Below are 20,813 nucleotides of genomic sequence, written 5' to 3' on the forward strand. Positions count from 1 at the left end.
CTTTTGTATTGTATGTATGTGATAAGTCTATAATTTTATATCACATCCAATAAATATAATTATTATTTTAGATTCAGAGTTAGCAATTAGCCAGTTTTTGATCCTTTTTTTAGCCTCACTTCCTATTTCCTGGCTTCATTCTACCTTTCCTGGTGGTGCTAAATTCCATACACAGAAGTTAACATAGTTAAATGTTACTTATTAGGGGATTTTATAGATATCTATAGAGTACTTTTTATAATGAGCCTAATGATTTGCAAAATAACTAACTTGAAATTTATAAAACTTGTACAAACTTTATTATTCACCAAAGAAAAGCTATATCCGAAACAAACTGGCAAACTGTAATAAATGCTAGAATGATCTTATTAAACTATTGGTCACATGCTATTCATTTTGATTAGCAAACATTCTATATTAAATAACTCAAGGATGAATAAACTAACTTAAAGCAGTATTAGACCGTAAACCAAAAATGTATTATATTGTAGCTCATCAATTATTAGATGTGATGACTGCATCAGTTTTCTTTTCTTTGTTTTGTTTTTCTCCTATGTTTTTACCTGGTGATCTGGCCAGTAACAAACCTCCTGTATTAGTGAGACACAACTCTGGATGAATGAGCACAGAAGGCACAGCAGACAGCAGCATTGCCAATCTTAGTGGAGGGTAGTGTTAAATGTATTCACAGATTTAAATACACTAAACAATTTGAAATCAAACTCCAGCTAACCCTTTATAATCAGTGAACAGTTTGTTTATTTTTATATAAATATTTAGCATGAATAAATAAAAGATGATAATTTTAATCACCCCTGTCAATGTTAAGTGGTTTGTCTCATTCATGTAAACTGTTAAAATCTGTTGGAGAGCTTGTGCTTTTGAAAATCAACCGACTCTTCATTCTCTTTGTGTTAATATGTTCACTTAAAATCTCTGTTATGTTTTTCTCTGTTAACTCAATAAAACTCTTTAACAAGGAAAAACCACATACTTTCTGCCTGGATCACCCGATAAAAATATAAGAAACAACGCCTAAAATAGAAACGAATGCAGCCATCACATGTAAGAATTGGTAAGCTGTAATATAATAAATGTTTGCTTTTGGGTTTAATTACTGCTTTAGAATAAAAAAAAAAGAAAAAGAGGATATGTAGGACTTTAAAGGTACCTTTAAAGTCCTACATATCCTCTTTTCCTTTTTTTTTAAATAATTTTTGGATGTGGTGCCACACATATCTGAGTCGTGTCTCTGTATTCACTATGTACTGCTTTAGAATCGACAACTACACACTAGTACATTTTTTCCTTTTAATAATCAGCTATAGAATCACATACCTTTCCAGTAAAATTCTAACATTCATGAGATCTTGTTATATTTACAGATTCTTTTTTTTATAATTAAAAAGGGATTCAAGAAAATATGTTTTCAAGGTTAGCCCATTGGGTAGGAGATAACTTGGATAAATAAAAAACTTGTCTTTAGGTTCAGAAGTTTTGCCTAGAACTTAAAAAAATTAATTTTTGGTATTTTCAAGCTTAGTTTTTTGTCAAGATCTAGTAAACAGATTGTGAGATTCCATAAATCGACCCTTATTGAGTACAAGCTACATCTATACAATATTATCACTAAACACAGCCATACATGGATCAAAATTTGGTCAGTTCAGCATGGACTGTCCGAACATTGATCTGTTTATGGGCAGGCTGACTGTAGCCAAGTTGAACCATTGTTTGACTTGAGTACAGCCAGGATGTCCGTTTTTTCTACATTCAATTACTTCCAGGGCTATAGCCATTAGCAGTATTAATTGTATGCTGCCTCTTCTCCCTATCTGTCACTATTCACTAGCAACCAGTAAAGCTGACAGTGGGCAGAGCATGATAGGGAAGCTGAGAAAATAATTCCCCCTCAGGTCACCTCTCCACTAGCGATTGACAGCAGGCAGTGGCTGGATTCAATAGCCAAGAGTAAGCAGTTTTTCCAGGGAGATATACCATTTTGAATTCATTAGCAACAACTTCATTAGCCGTTAACTTTTTTACCCCCCGTTTAATTTTTTTTCTTGGTCTTCTTCAGCTGGCTGCCACTTCTGGGTGTAGGTAGCCAGCAAAGATGATGTGTTGCACCCACCTCCCTGCTCACCCTCTTAATCTTCCCTGGCCTTTCTGAATGTTGATACTGCAGCCTCCTGGGAGATGTGATGTAAGTATTCCAGGAGGCTGCAGGGCCTAGGGCTAAAAAAATGAAAAAATAAGAAAAATAGATAGACAAGAAAAAAATGTATCAAAATTCTGCTTGCAGGGTGAGGAATGTTAAAGTGGAACTAACTCCCATTTTGGAGTTTATTTCCGCTTTAAGTTTAAAAAAGAGGTTTGGGTTTAGTGTTTTGGAAACATATTTGAATGCTTTTTTTCAGGGAAATAAATACACTGTAATGTTGTTTTTTTTTTTTTTTATAACCCCTGGGAACACCACTTTTCTTGGCAGTTACTGGACCCCAGCAGCTCCTGTCATCTCCTTCGACAGCATTGGTATCTCCCGCAGCAGCTATCACTTTTCCCCAGCCTGTGGCAAAGGCAGGGAGTCAGACATCACAGGTCACAGCAGTACCAGACTCCCCTGTAAAGGAGGCAGGTAGCAGTGGGACAGAATACATTACACTTAAAATGGGAACTCAGATGGGTCCAACACCTTAAGGCCACAACAACCTCAGTCCATCAGACAGCTGTCTGATCTTGGCAGGTATGTGATCAGGGATTGGTGATTCAGGACATTGAGCAACGCGAGTCTCTTTTCTTTCATATCACTATGCTCCATACTATCATACCTCTCAAATTTTTGAGATGGGAACAAGGAACACCTATAAGCAAAAGTATGTAGTCATAGAACACACCCCCTTAAAGGAGAATTATACAAAAAAAAATAAGTTAAACCCACAAGTGCTTTATTTTACCTCTACTTTAACTTTATACTGGGTTTTAAAATTTGCAAATTAACTAATTTAAAATTTGGATGAAAGGTTTAGCACAGAGATACACTTTTTGAAAGATAAATAGTGCATTTTATATACAACTATATAGATCAAACCAAAATGAGGGACAAATGAGGAGGAAAGAGTGACAGAGGGACTTTGTTCCAAATCAGGGACAGTTGGGAGCTATGCATACTATCATATGTGAGTAATTTACGGTAGAGAGATCTAAAAACCATTTACAAGCCTTTATGCCTGGGGATTGTATTGAAAGGGGATATATTCCATACCTAGTGTAAGGAGTAAAGCTCACTAAAACAAGATTAGGCCCAGATCAGGTCAGATCATCTGGTAAGAGGCTTACAATAACCATTCTGGAGTGGAGCACTAGCTGGTGATCACTTGAAGCACTACGGAATAGAACTCTGCACGTGTTCTACATATCTTACACATTGGACTTTATGATGGCACAGATGATATTAATTGCATTCAAAATAAGTGGATATATTTGTCATATATATTGGGTGAAATTTTCTTTTTGCTTTAACACTATATGCACTGTAACGGTTATTAGCATATTTAGGGCAGCGCAAAATTTCTTATTTATTTATACATTAGATATTGATGTGTATAATATTGTGAGTGCAGCTGTTGATATATGCTGTATATTGCATGAAGACTTTACCACGCCATAAGCCAGAAGAGAAGACAAGGAAGGTAAAATTAGCCAAACTGGATCTCACACTGCCTGATCACGGGTCTGTTGTCGTCTTCTGTGGTCATGTTGAGGTGATGGAGTGGCCCGAATTGAAGATGGGTGAGGAGTAGAAGGTAAGTGTGGCATATTGAGGGTATCCAGAAAACCCAGCTTAATAAGGAGCTCCTTCTCTTTTGCTACTGTGGTAACTGTGTAGGTAGTACTGTTGTGAAGCACAGAAAGCTTGAAAGGAAAACCCCATTTGTAACAGATCCTGACAGATGGCAAAACCAAAGTGACCTCTTTCATCCTTCTTCTCTTGTCCAGTGTGGCAGGAGAAATATCCAGCTAAAATTGTATAGTAACCCCCTCCAGCTGTATGCGGGGGGTATTGTGGGATGCACGGAGGATTTCTTCCTTCATTAAAAAGTCCTTCAGACACATCACTATATCCCTGAGGGGTTTTTACATAGGTGGCTTGGGTTTCAGAGCCCTGTGAATTCTGTTGCAGGCAAATGGGGCTTCTGCATAGTCTGGAAATAGGGAGTGACATTTTTTTTTTAACGGCTGGAAATCATTTCAGGTACCCCAGGTAACCTTTTTTTTAATTAAACAGTTTTTTCCCACAACAGTGTCCAATATTCCAATGCATCAACAAATTCCTTGTACAGTACAAACATGCTATATGTCAAATGTATGGGTGATTCCGGGGAATCCCGATCAATTACAGAGATTATTGCTAAGTAGTAACACTGGGGTTTTATAGAGCATCGATATACTTTGTGATTACATATATATAAAAAGAACATAAAAGTGGCATATATGACTCAGGCCTGGTCGAACAGTGCACAAAAGGGGAAGATAAGGTCAGCAGTTCTACACACATGTGTCCGGTACATTAAGCCAACGATCCCAGACTTTATTATATTTTGCAGGGCATCCTCTATTAATGTACATACATTTTTTATGAGGCAATGTAATGTTTACATCAGCCTTCCAGTCAGACAGTCTTGGGGGAGTTTGTCTCATCCATTGTTTGGCTATGGTTTTCCTAGCAGAAAATAGAGTTTCATGTAGAAAAATGTTGGTATATTTATCAGTATCGGCATCTGGAAAAATTCCCAGAAGGCAAGATTTGGGGTCCAAAGTCAGCAGAGACCCCATATTGTCATGAAGATAATCCACTACCTGTTTCCAAAATCCCTGTATGGGCAGGACTACAGGAGGTGGTATAATGTGCCTGGTACTTGGTTGCATAATGAACATGTAGAAGATTGTCCCTGATTGAATTTAGCTAACCTTGTAGGAGTAAGGTATGTGCGATGTAAGATGTATATTTGAGTCAGTCTGTCCGATAATTTGGGTGAGACAGCTTTACAGGTATCCAATGCCTCACTACAGTCTTCATTCTCTAGGTACCCTAGGACACCTTCCCATCGTGCTTTTACATCATAGGCTATTTTCATTGATGAGGGGGTGTGTAGCATGTTATAGAATAAAGATATAAATTTTCTCACTTTTGACTGCCTCCACGATAGGATTGCGAGACCCCACGTACCCTATGTTGTTTTGCCAATTATGGTTGTGTAAGTCTTACAGGTGTGCTTGCAGTTGTAGGACAGTGTCAGATAATGCCTTATGTTCCTTACAGAGATCAACAATGGCTAAATGTAGCTCATCATGTTTAGTCTCTAACATGTCTGTCCTGTCTCCCACTGTTGCTATTTCTTGGGTTAACAAACTGGTGGACTTATGCAGCGCTACCTGGAACTTATGGTCCAGTTATCATACATGGTGGCAAGGCTATCCTCGAGTTCTTCCTTGGTGAGGTGAGAAGAGTACTCACTTAGCTCCAAGGAAGCCAATGGGGAGGCCTCTGGGTCTGGAGGATATGTTTGGGCTTGTTCCGGCTGGGCGCCATATTGCTGCATCCTGCTCTGTTCCAGCACCTGGAGAAAGTATGTGGTTAAAGACCGTTGTATGGGCTTCTTCTTATGGCTCTTGGGAGTTGGCATGCGCCCCCCAGGGGTGCGTTAGTTGAAATAAATAAAATCCAGTGTGAAATGGCCTTTGGGAGGCAGGTAAAATCTCTGCTAACCTCAGAACTCTAGCTTCTAGCGACTGTCTAGCTTTCCACACTCCAAAGACATGCTGGTAGGATAGTTGGCTCTAGTATGTGTATAAATGTGAGTTATTGGCCTTAGATTATAAGCTCCTCAAGGGCAGGGACTAATGTGAATGTAGAATATATATCTAAAGCACTGTGTAAATTGTCAGTGCTTTATAAGTACCTTCAATACATAATTTATAGGTATTATTTTGAAATAATTTCTTCACATTTATATTTATTTTCAGATGGGTCATCAATAGAATTTCCTGTTGAATTCTGTATATACCATTGTTTTCCTTTATCCCTATTGCCTCCTCATTTTTTTCAGTTCCCCCCTTTTGTAAGCTAGATTAATACACATTTTTCCAGTTCCCCATCATGAAGTACATTCTATTGGGGATTCATTTTAGGTAGAGATTTAGGGACTTAATATGTTCTAGATCAGGGATTTCCACACTACGGCCCTCCAGTTGTTCAGGAACTACAATTCCCATCATGCCTAGTCATGTATGTGAATGTCATAGTTTTACAATGCCTCATGGGATGTGTAGTTCTGCAACAACTGCAGGGCCGTAGTATGGGAATCCCTGGTCTAGATCATCGATGGCAGACCTTTGGCATATGTGTCACAGCTATCGCAGAGAGCCCTCTCTGTGGGAACATGAGCTAAGTCACTACCTGGGTCACATGACCTCTAGCCGGGTCACCTGTAATTGTTGTGATGAGACAGAATCGGGTGGATTGAAAACTCCGGAGTGTGCAGTCCAGTAAACGCAGGTAGAGGGAGATCCTCCGTCATGTCCTCCAGCAGGGATCTTCGCTACAGCTGATCACAAACACCGCACTCAGCTGACAGCCATAACCAGCTCTATATAAAGGGCGAGCCCTGGACACAGTCACATGGCCTCTGACACGCTGCTCTGTACAACCCTTTGCAGTTTGGGCACTCGGGCTCAAAACCATTTGCCATCACTGGTCTAAATGAAGACTATGATAGATTGTTACCTCAATTATTATTTTAGAACCCACTGAGATTTGAATCATCTATGGCCAGCTTAAGGCAATCTTGGTTAAACATAAGGTTTATATCTTTGGACATATTATAAAAATGGGATGATTTTGTTGTAGATGCCGTATAAGGCATTATCTGACACTGTTTAAATTTGGCCCTACATTTTTTTAGGGGCTGTTTCCCGCAAAGCTGCTACACTGTAATGTGGTTTGAGGCAGTCCTGTTCAAATACAAGTAATTAAATACTGTTCATTTCTTGATTGATTTTAAAATGGCTTGTGTGGGTCCTGTTAAAAAAGGAGTGCAGAACAGTTGATTCAATATGTCACAGTTTCTGCTCATATATACGGGCTACTGAGTAAATACTGTGCATGTAATTAATTATTATACACTTCCAGTGCTTACTACAATGTTTTTTTTTGGGGGGACTTTTAGCAGAAAAATTAACATACTGTAATGTAGATTATTAAAAATAAAAAATCTTTATTATAGGGTATTCATTGTGTTGCTGGTGAGGGTCCTGCAGACAAAGTGGTCTAATCAAAGTGTTAACCACTTGCCGTCTGCTCACGTTGAGCCTACTGCGGCAAAGTAGGCTCGCTCCCGCTGTATTCAGTCACAGCGGGAGTCGGGCCAGGGGAGAAGCAGCGGCGATCGCCGCTGCTCTTCCCCGATCGTCGGGGAATCGAGTGTGGAGATCCGCCCACCTCTGTAAACACAAGCGGGCGGATCTCTGAAGTGACAGGCAGGGTCAGATTGCAGGGTTCAGCATAGTTGAACCCTCGATCTGTCCTTGTGTCACACAGTCACCTCCCCCCCCACACGTTAGTAAGCACCAGGCATACATTAACCCCTCCCTCTCCAATAAAATTAACCCCTTCCCTGCCAGTGTCATTTTTACAGTAACAGTGCATATATATAGCACTGATTACTGCAGTAATGTCACTGGTAACCCCAAAAGTGTCAAAAATGTCAGTCAAGTGTCCGATCTGTCCGCCGCAATGTCGCAGTCCCGCAAAAAAATCGCAGATCGCCGCCATTACGCGTTAAAAAAAAAACACCAAAAATGACAGAAATCTTTCCCTTAGTTAGTAAACGCAATAACTTTTGTGCAAACCAACCAAAATACGCTTATTGTGATTTTTTTACCAAACATAGGTAGCATAAAACAAATTGGCCAAACATTTAAAAATAATTTGATTTTTACATTTTTTTGGGGGGAATTTCATATAAAAAAATGTGAAAAATATTGTTATTTTTTCAAAATAAACGATTTTTTTTTGTTTATAGTGCAAAAAGTAAAAATCGCACAGGTGATTAAATACCACCAAAAGAAAGCTCTGTTTGTGGGAAAAAAAGGACATAAATTTCTTTTGGGTACGGCGTCGCACGACCGCGCAATTGTCCTTTAAAGTTGCACAGTGCCGAATGGCAAAAAGTGGCCCAGACGTAAGACAGCAAAATCCTCTAGTGGTAAAGTGGTTAAAAACTGCGGATATACTAACTAAAATATTTTGGAGGATTTTTCAGTGAAATCATCTTTTTAAATAAACAGCTGGCGTGAGTTCTGTTTAAAAGCCAATCTAGTAAAAGTGCTTAAATACTGTGCACAAAAATAATATTTTGGGGGATTTGCTCAGCAAAATAAATGCACATAGCCAATACAATATTTTGGTGGAATTTGTAAAAAAAAAATGACACTCTAATGTTAAATTTAGGGTTAAAATCTGTCTGGTTGAGGTCTGGTACAAAAAATGTCCAGAACAAGCAATTAAAAACTGTACATGTAGCTCTACAATAGTTTTTTGTAGAAAATAAATTACATTTTAATGTTGATTTCTATATTAACCAGTTGCCGACCACCACACCACTATATACTGCGGCGGTCAGCCCGGCCAGGCAGAGTGACGTATGGATACGTCACTCGCCTGTCACTGACTTGAGAGCCAATTGTGGGCGGGCGTGCGCCCGCCGCGGCTCGTTCACAGACAAGTCAGTGCGTGTGACCGGCGGACTCGATGTCCGCCGGTCACACTACGATCGCTCCGGTGAAGGGAGAAAGGCGGAGCGGCTTATGTAACCAAGCCGCCCGTCATTCTCCCTGGTGTAAAAATGAAGATCAGACGGTTCTACTATGTAGGACCGTTGATCTTTGTTTTTACACCAATAGCAATGTCCCTATACAGTTAGAATCACGCCCCTAGGACACACTTAACCCCTCCCTCTCCAATAAAGTTAACCCCTTCCCTGCCAGTGTAATTTTTGCAGTAACAGTGCATATGTATAGCACTGATTACTGCAGTAATGTCACTGGTAACCCCAAAAGTGTCAAAAATGTCAGTCAAGGGTCCGATCTGTCCGCCGCAATGTCGCAGTACCAAAAAAAAATCGCAGATCGCCGCCATTACGCGTTAAAAAAAAACACCAAAAATGACAAAAATCTTTCCCTTTGTTAGTAAACGCGATAACTTTTGCGCAAACCAATCAAAATACGCTTTTTGCAATTTTTTTTACTAATTATATGTAGCATAAAACAAATTGGCCTAAAATGTTAAAAAATTTTGATTTTTACATTTTTTTTGGGGGAATTTCATATAAAAAAATGTGAAAAATATTGTTATTTTTGCAAAATTGACGCTCTTTTTTTGTTTATAGCGCATGATCAAAAAATCGCACAGGTGATCAAATACCACCAAAAGAAAGCTCTGTTTGTGGGAAAAAAAAGGACGTCAAATTCGTTAAGGTACAACGTCGCACGACCGCGCAATTGTCCGTTAAAATCACGCAGTAAAAAATTGCAAAAAAAACCCTGGTCTTTTAGCAGCCAAATCCTCCGGGGTTTAAGTGGTTAAAATCTGGTTTGTGTGGCTCCTATTAAAGTATTGGCCTAGTACAAGTGATTAAATACTGTTCATATAGGCACTCATGTAGGTGTTTTTTTATTTGAAATAATTATATTCTAATGTTGATTGTTTTTACTTTAAAACTGGTGGTGGTGTCTAATGCAAGTAATTCAAAACTGTGCACTGCAATATTTTGGAGACTTTCCACAGTGAAATACACTGTGTGTAAAAGTTGGCTGATTTGAGTCCTGTTGACAAAGTAGTATACACATAGTTTTTTAATATTTTGCCCACCCTAATACATTATTTTGGGGAACTTTACAATTAAATAAATACACTACATGCATATTTTTTTAAACTTGCCTGTCTTGGGTCCTGTTGACAAAATGGCACTGACAGCTGACGTCACTCAGCCAGTCCAGGCTCTGGAAAGATCAGTCCTTTAAGTTATGCACTTGGAGACTGAGCCAGCCCCACCTGCCCCCTCCACAGCCCAGTGCTACAGAGCCGATGAGTGACGGTCAGTAGCTCTCTGCTCACTGATGACAGAGAACTGAGTGATCAGCGGGTTTTGATTGCTCAGTTTTCAGTGTTAGAAACAGTGGGGGATGGATGCAGCATATATACTTCAATAGGGGTTCATTGTTCGTGTCCGAACTTTTGCGCTGTTGGAGAGTTCTGGCATGATACAAACAGGTGGGTACTTAGCCCATCTCTATAGGTGAATATATATTTTTTTTTAAAGAATCTCATACTTCTCTTCTAAAGTATTTTAGGTCTGTGCTCCTACTAGGTGCAATGTTTTGGGGCTTTTTACACAAAAATAAATACATTCCTAAGTTGTATTTTTGATTTGAAAATGGCTAGTGTGGTTCCTGTTTATAAGTAAAAAAAAAACTGGTTGTTGTAGGTCCTGCTTAAAATGCAGCCTAGTAAAAGCATTAACATACTGAGCATGCATGCACTACAATATTTCGGGGCACTTTAGTGAAATAAACACTAATGTGGTTTTTAATCACTGGCTGGTGTCTGCCATGTTCAAAATGCAGCCTCCTAAAAGTGCTAACCACTTGCCCACTGGGCACTCTTACCCCCTTCCTGCCCAGGCCAATTTTCAGATTTCAGCTCTGTCACACTTTGAATGACAATTGTGTGGTCATGCAGCACTGTATCCTAATAAATTAAACATAAACATAAAAGTGAAGTCAGCACCTTAAAATAAAATACTTAATCAGCAGCTTGCAAACAATGTGAATATACAAACATAAAGCAGTATTACATGCCAGAGGTCCTAGCCACCAGTGCTATTGTGGGTTCTGGTGGCTTTTCATGTAAGTGATGTTCTGAAGATTGGACCTTTGTATTTGGCTTTTTCTTGTTTTTAGTTGTTTTTAATAAATACTACACTATGGAAAGCATTTTCTCTCTTGCATATCTATTGATATAACTTCCTGCTGGTTGGAGTACTTAAAGGAATTTTTTCCGGTGTCATCATCTCTTTTGATTTGCTTTCTGGCTCAAGACCTGCTGTATAAGATACAAAAACGCATTAGCTGTCCTAATAAGACAGCAACATGGTCTGGTGAGTGCGCATTTCTGTTTTTGGGTGAAGGACCACTGGTGGAGGATTGACCTTGTTTACACTGACACTGATTATCCATATGGACTTTTTTTGTAGTTTTATGGACTGAGTTCATTATTTTTGATCATATGCACTATATGTTCACTAATTTTATGTTTTAGCGCTGCAACCTATTTTTTCACATCCTAATGAATTGTTTATCATTTTTTCACACAAATAGAGATTTCTTTTAGTCCCCATTCACACTAGCGCGACTTGTCAGGCGACTTGGTAGCCTGACAAGTCGCGGTGGGTCGCCTGCCATTGATTAGCACAGGACCCGTTCTAATAGGAGCGACACAAGTCGCTCCGACTTAGAAAAAGGGTCCTGTAGTACTTTGGGGTGACCTGGAGCTGTGCACCGCGACTTCACAGGTCGCCCCAGCAAGTCGCGTCACCCCTGTCTGAACGGGGTCTTAGTGGTGTTTAATCACTGCTGTTTATTTATTTTTTATTTTTTTTAGTTTTTGATAAAAAAAATTAAAAAAGACTTAGAATTTAGAAAAAAAAAAGTTTTTCATAGTTTGTTATAAAATTTTGCAAGCAAGTATTTTTTTTCCTTCACTGATGAGGCTGTACTAATAGGAACTGATAGGCTGCACTGATGGGCACTGCTGAGCACTGATGAGGCTACACTGATGGGCACTGATAGGCTGCGTTGATGGGCATTGATGAGGGGGCACTGGTTAGCACTGATGAGGAGTCACTGATGAGGCTGCACTGATAGGTGACACTGATGGCCACTGATATGCAGCACTGAAGGGCACTGATAGGGGGCACTAATAGGTGACTTTGATAAGTGGCACTGTTGGGCACTGATATGTGACATTGATGAGGGGGCACTGATGGATGCTGATTAGCATAACTGATAAGCATTGATTGGCAGCACTAGTGAGCACTGATAGGCAGCATTTGTGGGCACTGTTGGGACTGCACTGATAATCAGGAACTGACAATCAGTGCCTTTATTATCAGCGTAGATGTCCCTTTCCCACAAGCCGGTTACCAGCTCCCCTCTCCTCATGCTGTCAGCTTAAGGAAAGGAATGCCGATAACTGGCTTGTACTTACAGTACATCCTGATCAGCTTTGATTGGACAAAGCTGATCATGTGATAAAGAGCCACTGATGGGCTTTTCACTTTAGCATGGTCAGCAAGTGGTTAAATACTGTGCATTGAGTAAGTACACTATTTTCCCTTTTTTTTTTTTTTTTTTTTTTAAGTTTTACAATTTTTAATGAAAGGACTTTGGAAATATGATACATTTTCTTCAACACAACATTTCTTGGGAGCCACAGTAAAATCATTTTTACAGTTGTTCACTCGAATGTCGACATTCCCAGCCTCATTTACATGGCGAATAAGATCAGGAAAGCAACCATCAAACAAAACAGACCCATAGCTTCAGACAGGGCAAATCCCAAGATGGCATATGAGAACAACTGCTGCTTCAAGGAAGGATTTTTGGCATAACCAATAATGAGACTTCCAAAAACTGTTCCAATACCAGCACCAGAGCCAGCCACACCGACTGTGTCAGCACCAGCACCAATGAATTTAGCAGCATCAATGTCCCTGCTGACTGCACTGGTCTGAAATTCCCTTAGTACCAGCTGGGTGCATGGGTTGTCTGTCCCACCGAGGAGTGTGTTTCCCTCTCCAGTTCGCACCTCTGGCCGAGACAAAACTGATGCAGAAATTGGTCTGTACAGAGCCTTGGACCCAGCGCGGATCAGAGAAGGGGTAGAGACGAACTTCGCACAGGCATACATGATGGAGGGAGGTGTGTGTGTCCTTCAGCGGGGAGTCGGGTCGCTGCTCAGCCCCTCGGCACCAGAGGTCGAACTGAACGGAGAACACCACGCAAGCGCGCTACGCTCTTTATCTATTTTCCCTTTTTACTATAAAATAAAACACGAATATTTTGATTTCTTGAATACAATCTGCCTGGTGTCTTCCTATTAAACTGAGGTCTATTTTTTATTTTTTTTGTCTCTAACATATTTAATTGTGCATTTGATTTATAACATGTGACTCTTTTTATCTACATACTTGTATTCATGTTTTAAATTTTTTCATTTAAAACTTTACATTTGTTTTAATTAGACTTCACCAGGTAGTTGTTGCTGACAATCTGCTCAAGAAGAGCTTTGTTTCAGAACTTCATCTTTTGACTTCCCCCAAAAATGTAAAATACAGGTATCAATGCGATACTAAATTATGTGGTCTATAATGACACTCTCCTATATATGTTGCTTACATGTTTTTTATACATTTCTCTTTCCCACTGAAGTTTTAAATCGGATTGCTCTTAGCTAGTTGGCACCTACTTTTCACCTTTTTCACAATTCTCTCCCTGTGGCTAATAGTGCATAAAAGCATTCAACCTGCTCTATGCTTCCACCCTATGACTAAGCCCAGATGGGTGGAGCGAAATGCATCAGGATGTGTGGTTTGGTAGAGACATGCATGCTGAGGCTGTGTTTTATCTTTTTTCTCCAAAAATAATCCATACACATTCACAAATTAAGGGCCTTGTAATTTATTTTTTATTAAATAGTTTATTTTTCCCTGTCACTTCTGTTTGTTTGAAATGAGCAGTTTTCTTGGTTGCGATCAGCTGCACTATTCTATGCACACTACAAATCACATAATTCATAGTCTATAGTGGGAGTGAGCAAGAGATGGTGGCTGTGTTTCTACATACAGTAGGACCAAAGAGAAAGGAATGTAGCCACCCTGTAACAGAAAGTTGGATCACAGAATAAAAAAAGAAAGATTTAAATGGGGCTGAATCCAATGAAGATACTTTCTAGTTAAGAATATTTTAGTAAGGACGGGCTGAGCCTTAATGGGGATGGTAGAGCTATACTGGAAAGAAAGATGGCCACAAAGTTGGAGGGGCTTTTAAACTAGGTGTTGGGGGGGGGGGGGGGGTTTATAGGTAGTAACAGTCAGCAGTGAGCATAGGATAGAGGAAATTACGGGAGTCAGCAGCAGCAATATAACGGTAATGTCAACTGCCAGGGTGAATGAGTAGTCTAATCACAAACAAAGCACGAGAAAACTTAATGAGAAATCAATATCCACTCATACAACACTGAGAGGAGTATACACAAATGTCAGGAGCCTACAAAACAAAATGGAAGACCTGGAACTGTTAATACATGAGGAGGACCTGGACTTTGTGGGGGTGGCAGAAACTCTGTTCCACACCTCACACAACTGGATGACAAATATTCAAGGGTATTCCTTGTATAGGAGGAACAGGGATGGTAAAAGAGGGGGAGGTGTATGTCTTTATATTTAAAAAATGATGTAAGGGTGGTAGAGAAGAGTAACATTGTGGAAGGGACGAGTGAGGAGATGGAATCTGTGTGGGTAGAACTCCACAGGGAAGAAGTAAGGGGGAAAGTAATAGTGGGAGTATGTTACAGGCCCCTCAACCTGAGGGAGGAGGTGGAGTTGGACCTTCTATCACAGATAGGAATGGCAGCGAAGCAGGGAAATGTCATCATAATGGGGGACTTCAATTATCCCGATATTGACTGGGATTTGGGGACAGCTCACTCATTAAAGGCACGTCAATTTATGAATGTCTTACAGGACAACTTCAAGTCTCAATTGGTAGATTCTCCTACTAGAAAGAATGTATTGTTAGATCTACTAATAACCAACTATCCAAAGTCTAATCTCAGATGTGGCAATACGGGACAACTTGGGACCTAGTGATCACAGAATGATCACATTTAGCATAAATCATAGGAAAACAAGGCACAAGGCGAGCACAAAAACCCTAAACTTCAGAAGAGCAAACTTTTCTGCGTTGTGCTCAATACTAGAGGGCATCAGTTGGGACCTAATCCTAGAAACATTGAACATGGAGGAGAAATGGGAATGCTTTAGAAACATATTAAACAAATCACACAGTGTATTCCAATGGGAAATACATACAAAAGAGCCAAGGTCAGACCGCGGTGGCTAAACCGTAAAATAAAAATACTTATTAGAGAAAAAAAATGGCCTTTAAGAAATATAAAATGGAGGGGACACTGTCAGCTTTTCAACAATTAAGGGAATGTAACAAGAAATGTAAAAACTAAATTAGGGTGGCTAAAAAAGACTAGGAGAAACACATAACAGAGGAGAGTAAGAAAAACCCTAAGAAATTCTTTGTTTCAGATTTTAGGTGCTGAAAGCGGTACCATTATTTTGCATGTAATTCTTAAGAACGAGCAGCCCAAACCAACTATTTACATATAATTTTTTTCTACTGTGCGTTCTTCTTTATAACATCATAAATTATAATATAATAAAAAACTATAAATAAGTTAAGGTATGTATGTGTGTGTATATATATATATATATATATATATATATATATATATATATATATATACATAAAAAATATATATATATATATATTTATGTACATATATTTTATATATATATATATATATATATATATATATATATATATATATATATATTTATATATATATACATAAAAAGTACAGCAAAACTGCAGGAAAGGGCACTGGGGGGCAAACTAATGTGAATCTATTTTACTTTGTAATGTATCAGTGTGTTTGTGTGTTTTACTATTTGAATTTGCCGCTGGTTCCACCACCCTGCGAGCTTCACGTCTCAGGAGTCGGAAGACGGGGCACAGAGCATCGGGCGGAAGATCCGGCTGCCGCACACTGCCGGGATACATCGCTGGATCCCGGGGACAAGGTGAGTACCCTCTCTTACAGTGTGGCTCGGGGTTACCGCTAATGGCTCTGAAATTTCACCCCGAGCCACACTCGGGAATACCGCTAATACCGTTAATAGTAAAAAAATCAAGGTCAGAGCACATTGCACACATAAATAACGATGAAGGAAGGATGGTTACAGATGACACAGAGAAGGCAACTGTCCTATATGCTTTCTTCTCCTCCTTTTACACAAGAAAAGGAGGAGTATACTGACTACAACAGTATTGTTAGCAGTACATCACAGGACGTACCACTGTGGCTAACAGAGGCTGGCATCAAGGAAAGACTTGATAAGATTAATGCAAATAACTCACCAGGTTTAGATGGCTTACACCCTTGAGTACTCAAGAAAATCAGCCGGGTTATATCTGGACCGTTATTCCTAATCTTTGCACACAATACACTGACAAGAACTGTACCAGCTGACTGGAGGAAAGCCAATGTGATACCAATATTCAAAAAAGGGCAGAGACATATTCTGGGAAACTATAGGCCAGTCAGCCTGACATCAATAGTATGTAATTTATTGGAGGGGATGATAAGGGACTATATACAATAATTTGCTGAGAACAACAGTATCATTACTCATTAGTAGTAATCAGCATGGGTTTACAAAAGGACATTCTTGCCAGACAAATCTGTTAACATTCTACGAGGAGGTGAGCAACAAACTAAACAGGGGGAGGCCTGTTGATGTGGTGTATCTGGATTTTGTGAAGGCATTCGATACAGTTCCCCATAAACACCTAATCTACAAGCTAAGGACTGCAGGCATCAACCACAAGGTTTGTTCTTGGATAGAAAACTGGTTACAGGGGCGTGTCCAAAGGGTGGTGGTAAAAAACGTGTGCTCAGACTGGTCTGGAGTGGTAAGTGGTGTACCCCAAGGCTCTGTTCGGGGACCAATTCTGTTCAATTTATTCATAAATAATATAGAGGAGGGGATTATTAGTTCAATTTCAGTTTTTGCAGATGACACAAAAATAGGCAGGGCAATAACTTCACATCACAATGTAGAAATCTTACAGAAGGACCTGAACAAAATAACAGAATGGGCAACAACATGGCAAATGAGGTTTATTTTAGAGAAATGTAAGGTAATGCACTTGGGGGTTAAAAAAATAAATGCAAACTACTCACTAGGGAGGAACCTCTGGGGGAATCAAGGAGGGAGAAAGATCTGGGGGTTCTAGTGGAAGATAGACTAAGCAATAGCATGCAATGTCAAGCTGCAGCTGCCAAAACTGGCAGAATATTAGCATGCATAAAGAAGGAGATTTATTCCAGAGATAAAACTATAATCCTGCCACTTTATAAAACTCTGGTCCGGCCACATCTGGAGTATTCTGTCCAGTTCTGGTCACCAATCCTCAGAAGAGACGTGCTGGAACTGGAGAGAGCCCAAAGAAGGGCAACTAAACTAATTAGGGGATTGGAAGACCTTAATTACGAGGAGCGATTAGAGGCGCTTAACTTATTCTCCCTGGAGAAAAGATGCCTGAGAGGGGACATGATGGCGATTTACAAATGCCTCAATGGTGATCCCAGCATAGGAAATAAACTATTTTGTCTAAGAGAGTGTAAGAGGACACGTGGCCACATAATGAGATTAGAGGAGAAGCAGTTTAACCTCAAGCTACATTTTTTCACTGTCATGGCGGTAAGAATGTTGAACTCTCTTCCACAATTGGTGGTATCAGCAGCGAATATCAATACTTTTAAAAGACTATTGGATGTGCATCTCAAAGAATACAATATTCAGGGATATGGGAAATGAATATCGTCACTGACACACACACACCTACACAGATTGAACTGGATGGACTGTTGTCTTTATTCAACCTTAACTACTATGTAACTATGTAATTATATCATTATAGAAATGTACAGGTACTGTGTATAGGCTAAAACAGATAAGGTGCATTCCTAAAAATTTGCACCTGGTCCAAACATGCCCCAGTCTATTATTTCAAAGCAGACCTGCAAGAGTGAGGCGGTTTCCTCACTCCAGACTTGGACAGTTTTAACCGGCATCTTTCTGCAGATTAGAGGTTTGTAAGATGTAATCAGCATCAATGAGATGTTATCTGATACACCAAGATATGGTAACAAGGTAGTTGTTTAAGATCTTTATGGAGCTGCTGAAATCTATTTAAGTCAGAACTCTCATTTTAATATAGGTTTGCAATATTATACCCTTTTAACCACCTAGTCGGTAATCCCGAGCGTGACTCGGGGTGGATTTTTCATTGCAGGAGCGGTAACCCCGAGTCACGCTCGGGGTGGATTGCAGAGAGTTCAGCGGTGTTCTCTTACCTTATCCTGGCGATCCAGCGATGATCTCTCATTGCTGTGATCGCCAGCCGAGAGTCCCGCCGCTCCCCCGTCCACCGTCGGTCTGATCACTTCCTAGTTCCGTTCCCTGCAGCAGCAATGCTGCATGGGAGCGGAACTAGGGAGGGAAATTAAAAAAAAAAAACGTTGCACAAAACACATTTTATATTATGCATATATATATATATACCGGTATATATATATATATATATGTGTATATATATATATATATATATGCACACACACACATATATATATATAAAATTATATTATCGATTCAATTATAATTCATGCGTTATATATATATGTGTGTGTGTGTATATATATATATATATATATATATATATATATATATACACACACACACATATATCTATATATAATATATAATGCATGAATTATAATCGAATCAATAATATAATTTTATTATATATATTATATATTAAATAATAAAATAATATTATTGATTCGATTATAATTCACGTGTTTGTGTTTCAAATTTATCACATCTGGGATGTCTACTAGAGTCTTGTTTTGGTCAGGTTTAAGTCAGTAATTACTAAGAATTGTAGGCCTATAATACATAACGCCAAATTTCCATGAAAACAATTGTACCGCTTTTGGTATGTAATTCCTGACATAATCATACCGCTAGGAAGGTTAAACACCCCATTATAATTTTTTTTTTTGCTTATTTGTTCTCTTTATTCAATTTGCTTAACAAGTTACACCTATAAGGCATTCTAACTGTACTTATTTATTAAGCCAAGACAGAGTTAACAAAATGCAGTAATAAAGGGAATAAACATAAAATACAGAAATCATTTGGATAAGGGTATGTAAAGGTTTACCACACTTTTCAAAACAAAACTATGATTGCGCTTTAAATAATATTTAAAAATGTAATGCTTTATCAGGATTCTTTTTGCAAATGCTTTTCAAAGATGAAGTGAATTAAAATTGCTGGTTTGTCAAACAAATTTGCATATTAGCCTGTGTTCGTGTTCAATACCCCTGTAGATTTGAAATTTTTAAAATATGCAGTGTTTCACAAAACCAATATGGGTATTAGAAATGTATATAGGCCATTGTGAAAATTATATCTTTTAGCAGTTTAGACACAAAATATACAGAGCTCTTAGAGTTGCATGCCAATTCCAAACGTTAGATTTTAGCTGCAAATCACTATGCCACTTGATATGAATCAAAACAGGTGACGAGTAAAATATGTAGGATCTGCCTAGATTACTCTATGCACGAATAGATTGAGAGCAAAGGAATTTGTTTCTAATAGTTTGAGAAAGTGTATATAAGTCATTTAAGCCTCCGTGTCAATCTGAAGACCACATTGAAGAATTAAGCGTAATCGAAAGTGTTATCCAAATAAGAAAACAAATATATCAAGTGTCCCAAACAAATATGTTCTTTATGGAAATAAGTAAATATTAGATATCACCACAAAGTGGCCAATTCTCTGTGTACATTTAAAAAAATAACTAGAAGTTGTTCATACAATTTCAATATCATATTTCCTCAAGCAGCAACTATATTCTGATTTATGATTGGATGTCTTGCCTATACATACAGCAGTGCACAGTAAATCAAAACATAGCAGAAAAAAATATATCAATGCTTGTGCTGATAAATCTTTTTTTTTAAGGGGATGCCTTATATGTGAATGTAAAAAATGTATGCAGTCAAATGAATAATTCATGAAAGAGATGCTAGGCAATAAAATATGCTTGAGGTCAGGTTTGCTGTATCTGAGAGCTGATCTTATTTACTTGAATGAACTGTCAATATAGTGATATCACACTAAGCATACACAAGGATTTTTTTTGTCTGAACATATAGAAAAATATTTAAAGATTAACTCCATTTTTATTGAGAAAAAAAAAATCCCTGTAGATGATCTATGTACATTGAAGTGATTTGAACAAATGTTGTTGAAGATTCCTAACTTTTGTTTTTCTGTAGAAATAGCTGCTTGTTTGTCTGTGTCCATGTGCTGAGTGAATCTGTATGGGAGTGGTTGTATAGTTATCAATCAACTGCTGCACCTAAATGACTCTAGTGAGTAAAGTTGTATACTCTCCATCCCTTTAGGCATAATATTCCTTTGAGAGTATCACACCAAAAATTAAATTTTTGTTGCAGTGGATACTCAAAATCTGATTTGTATCCTAATGCAGACTTCTGAGAAAATCAGTGAGCCAATCACACAAGCAGGAAATTTAATTTCTGTGAGGCATTCTGTACACCATCTGTTTACAGAATGCCTCCAGGTAGTCATATTACATTGCATTTTACAGAAAAGTTCTGCACTGTATATTTCAAAGGAAAGGTCATTTTTAAAGAGTAATGAATGTTGAGCACTTTGTTGAGGGGAAGAACCATAGGGTGGGGACATACATAGAACAAACCAGTATAGTGGTATTCAGTTCATACATGTAGATAAAAG

The 20,813-nt window shown here is 38.6% G+C and overlaps 1 protein-coding gene across 1 annotated transcript; it reads right to left on the reverse strand.

Annotated features, from left to right (window-relative positions):
* Positions 1-12,549: 12,549 nt before the first annotated feature.
* On the reverse strand, positions 12,550-13,138 carry LOC309547031 (ATP synthase F(0) complex subunit C3, mitochondrial-like). Its single transcript, XM_082246814.1, has one exon. It carries the CDS (start codon positions 13,028-13,030, stop codon positions 12,608-12,610), a length of 423 nt encoding a protein of 140 aa, XP_082102940.1. The 5' UTR covers positions 13,031-13,138; the 3' UTR covers positions 12,550-12,607.
* Positions 13,139-20,813: the final 7,675 nt, after the last annotated feature.

Source organism: Pelophylax lessonae (genome assembly GCF_965119305.1).
Source record: "Pelophylax lessonae genome assembly, chromosome: 2".
NCBI classification, from domain to species: domain Eukaryota; kingdom Metazoa; phylum Chordata; class Amphibia; order Anura; family Ranidae; genus Pelophylax; species Pelophylax lessonae.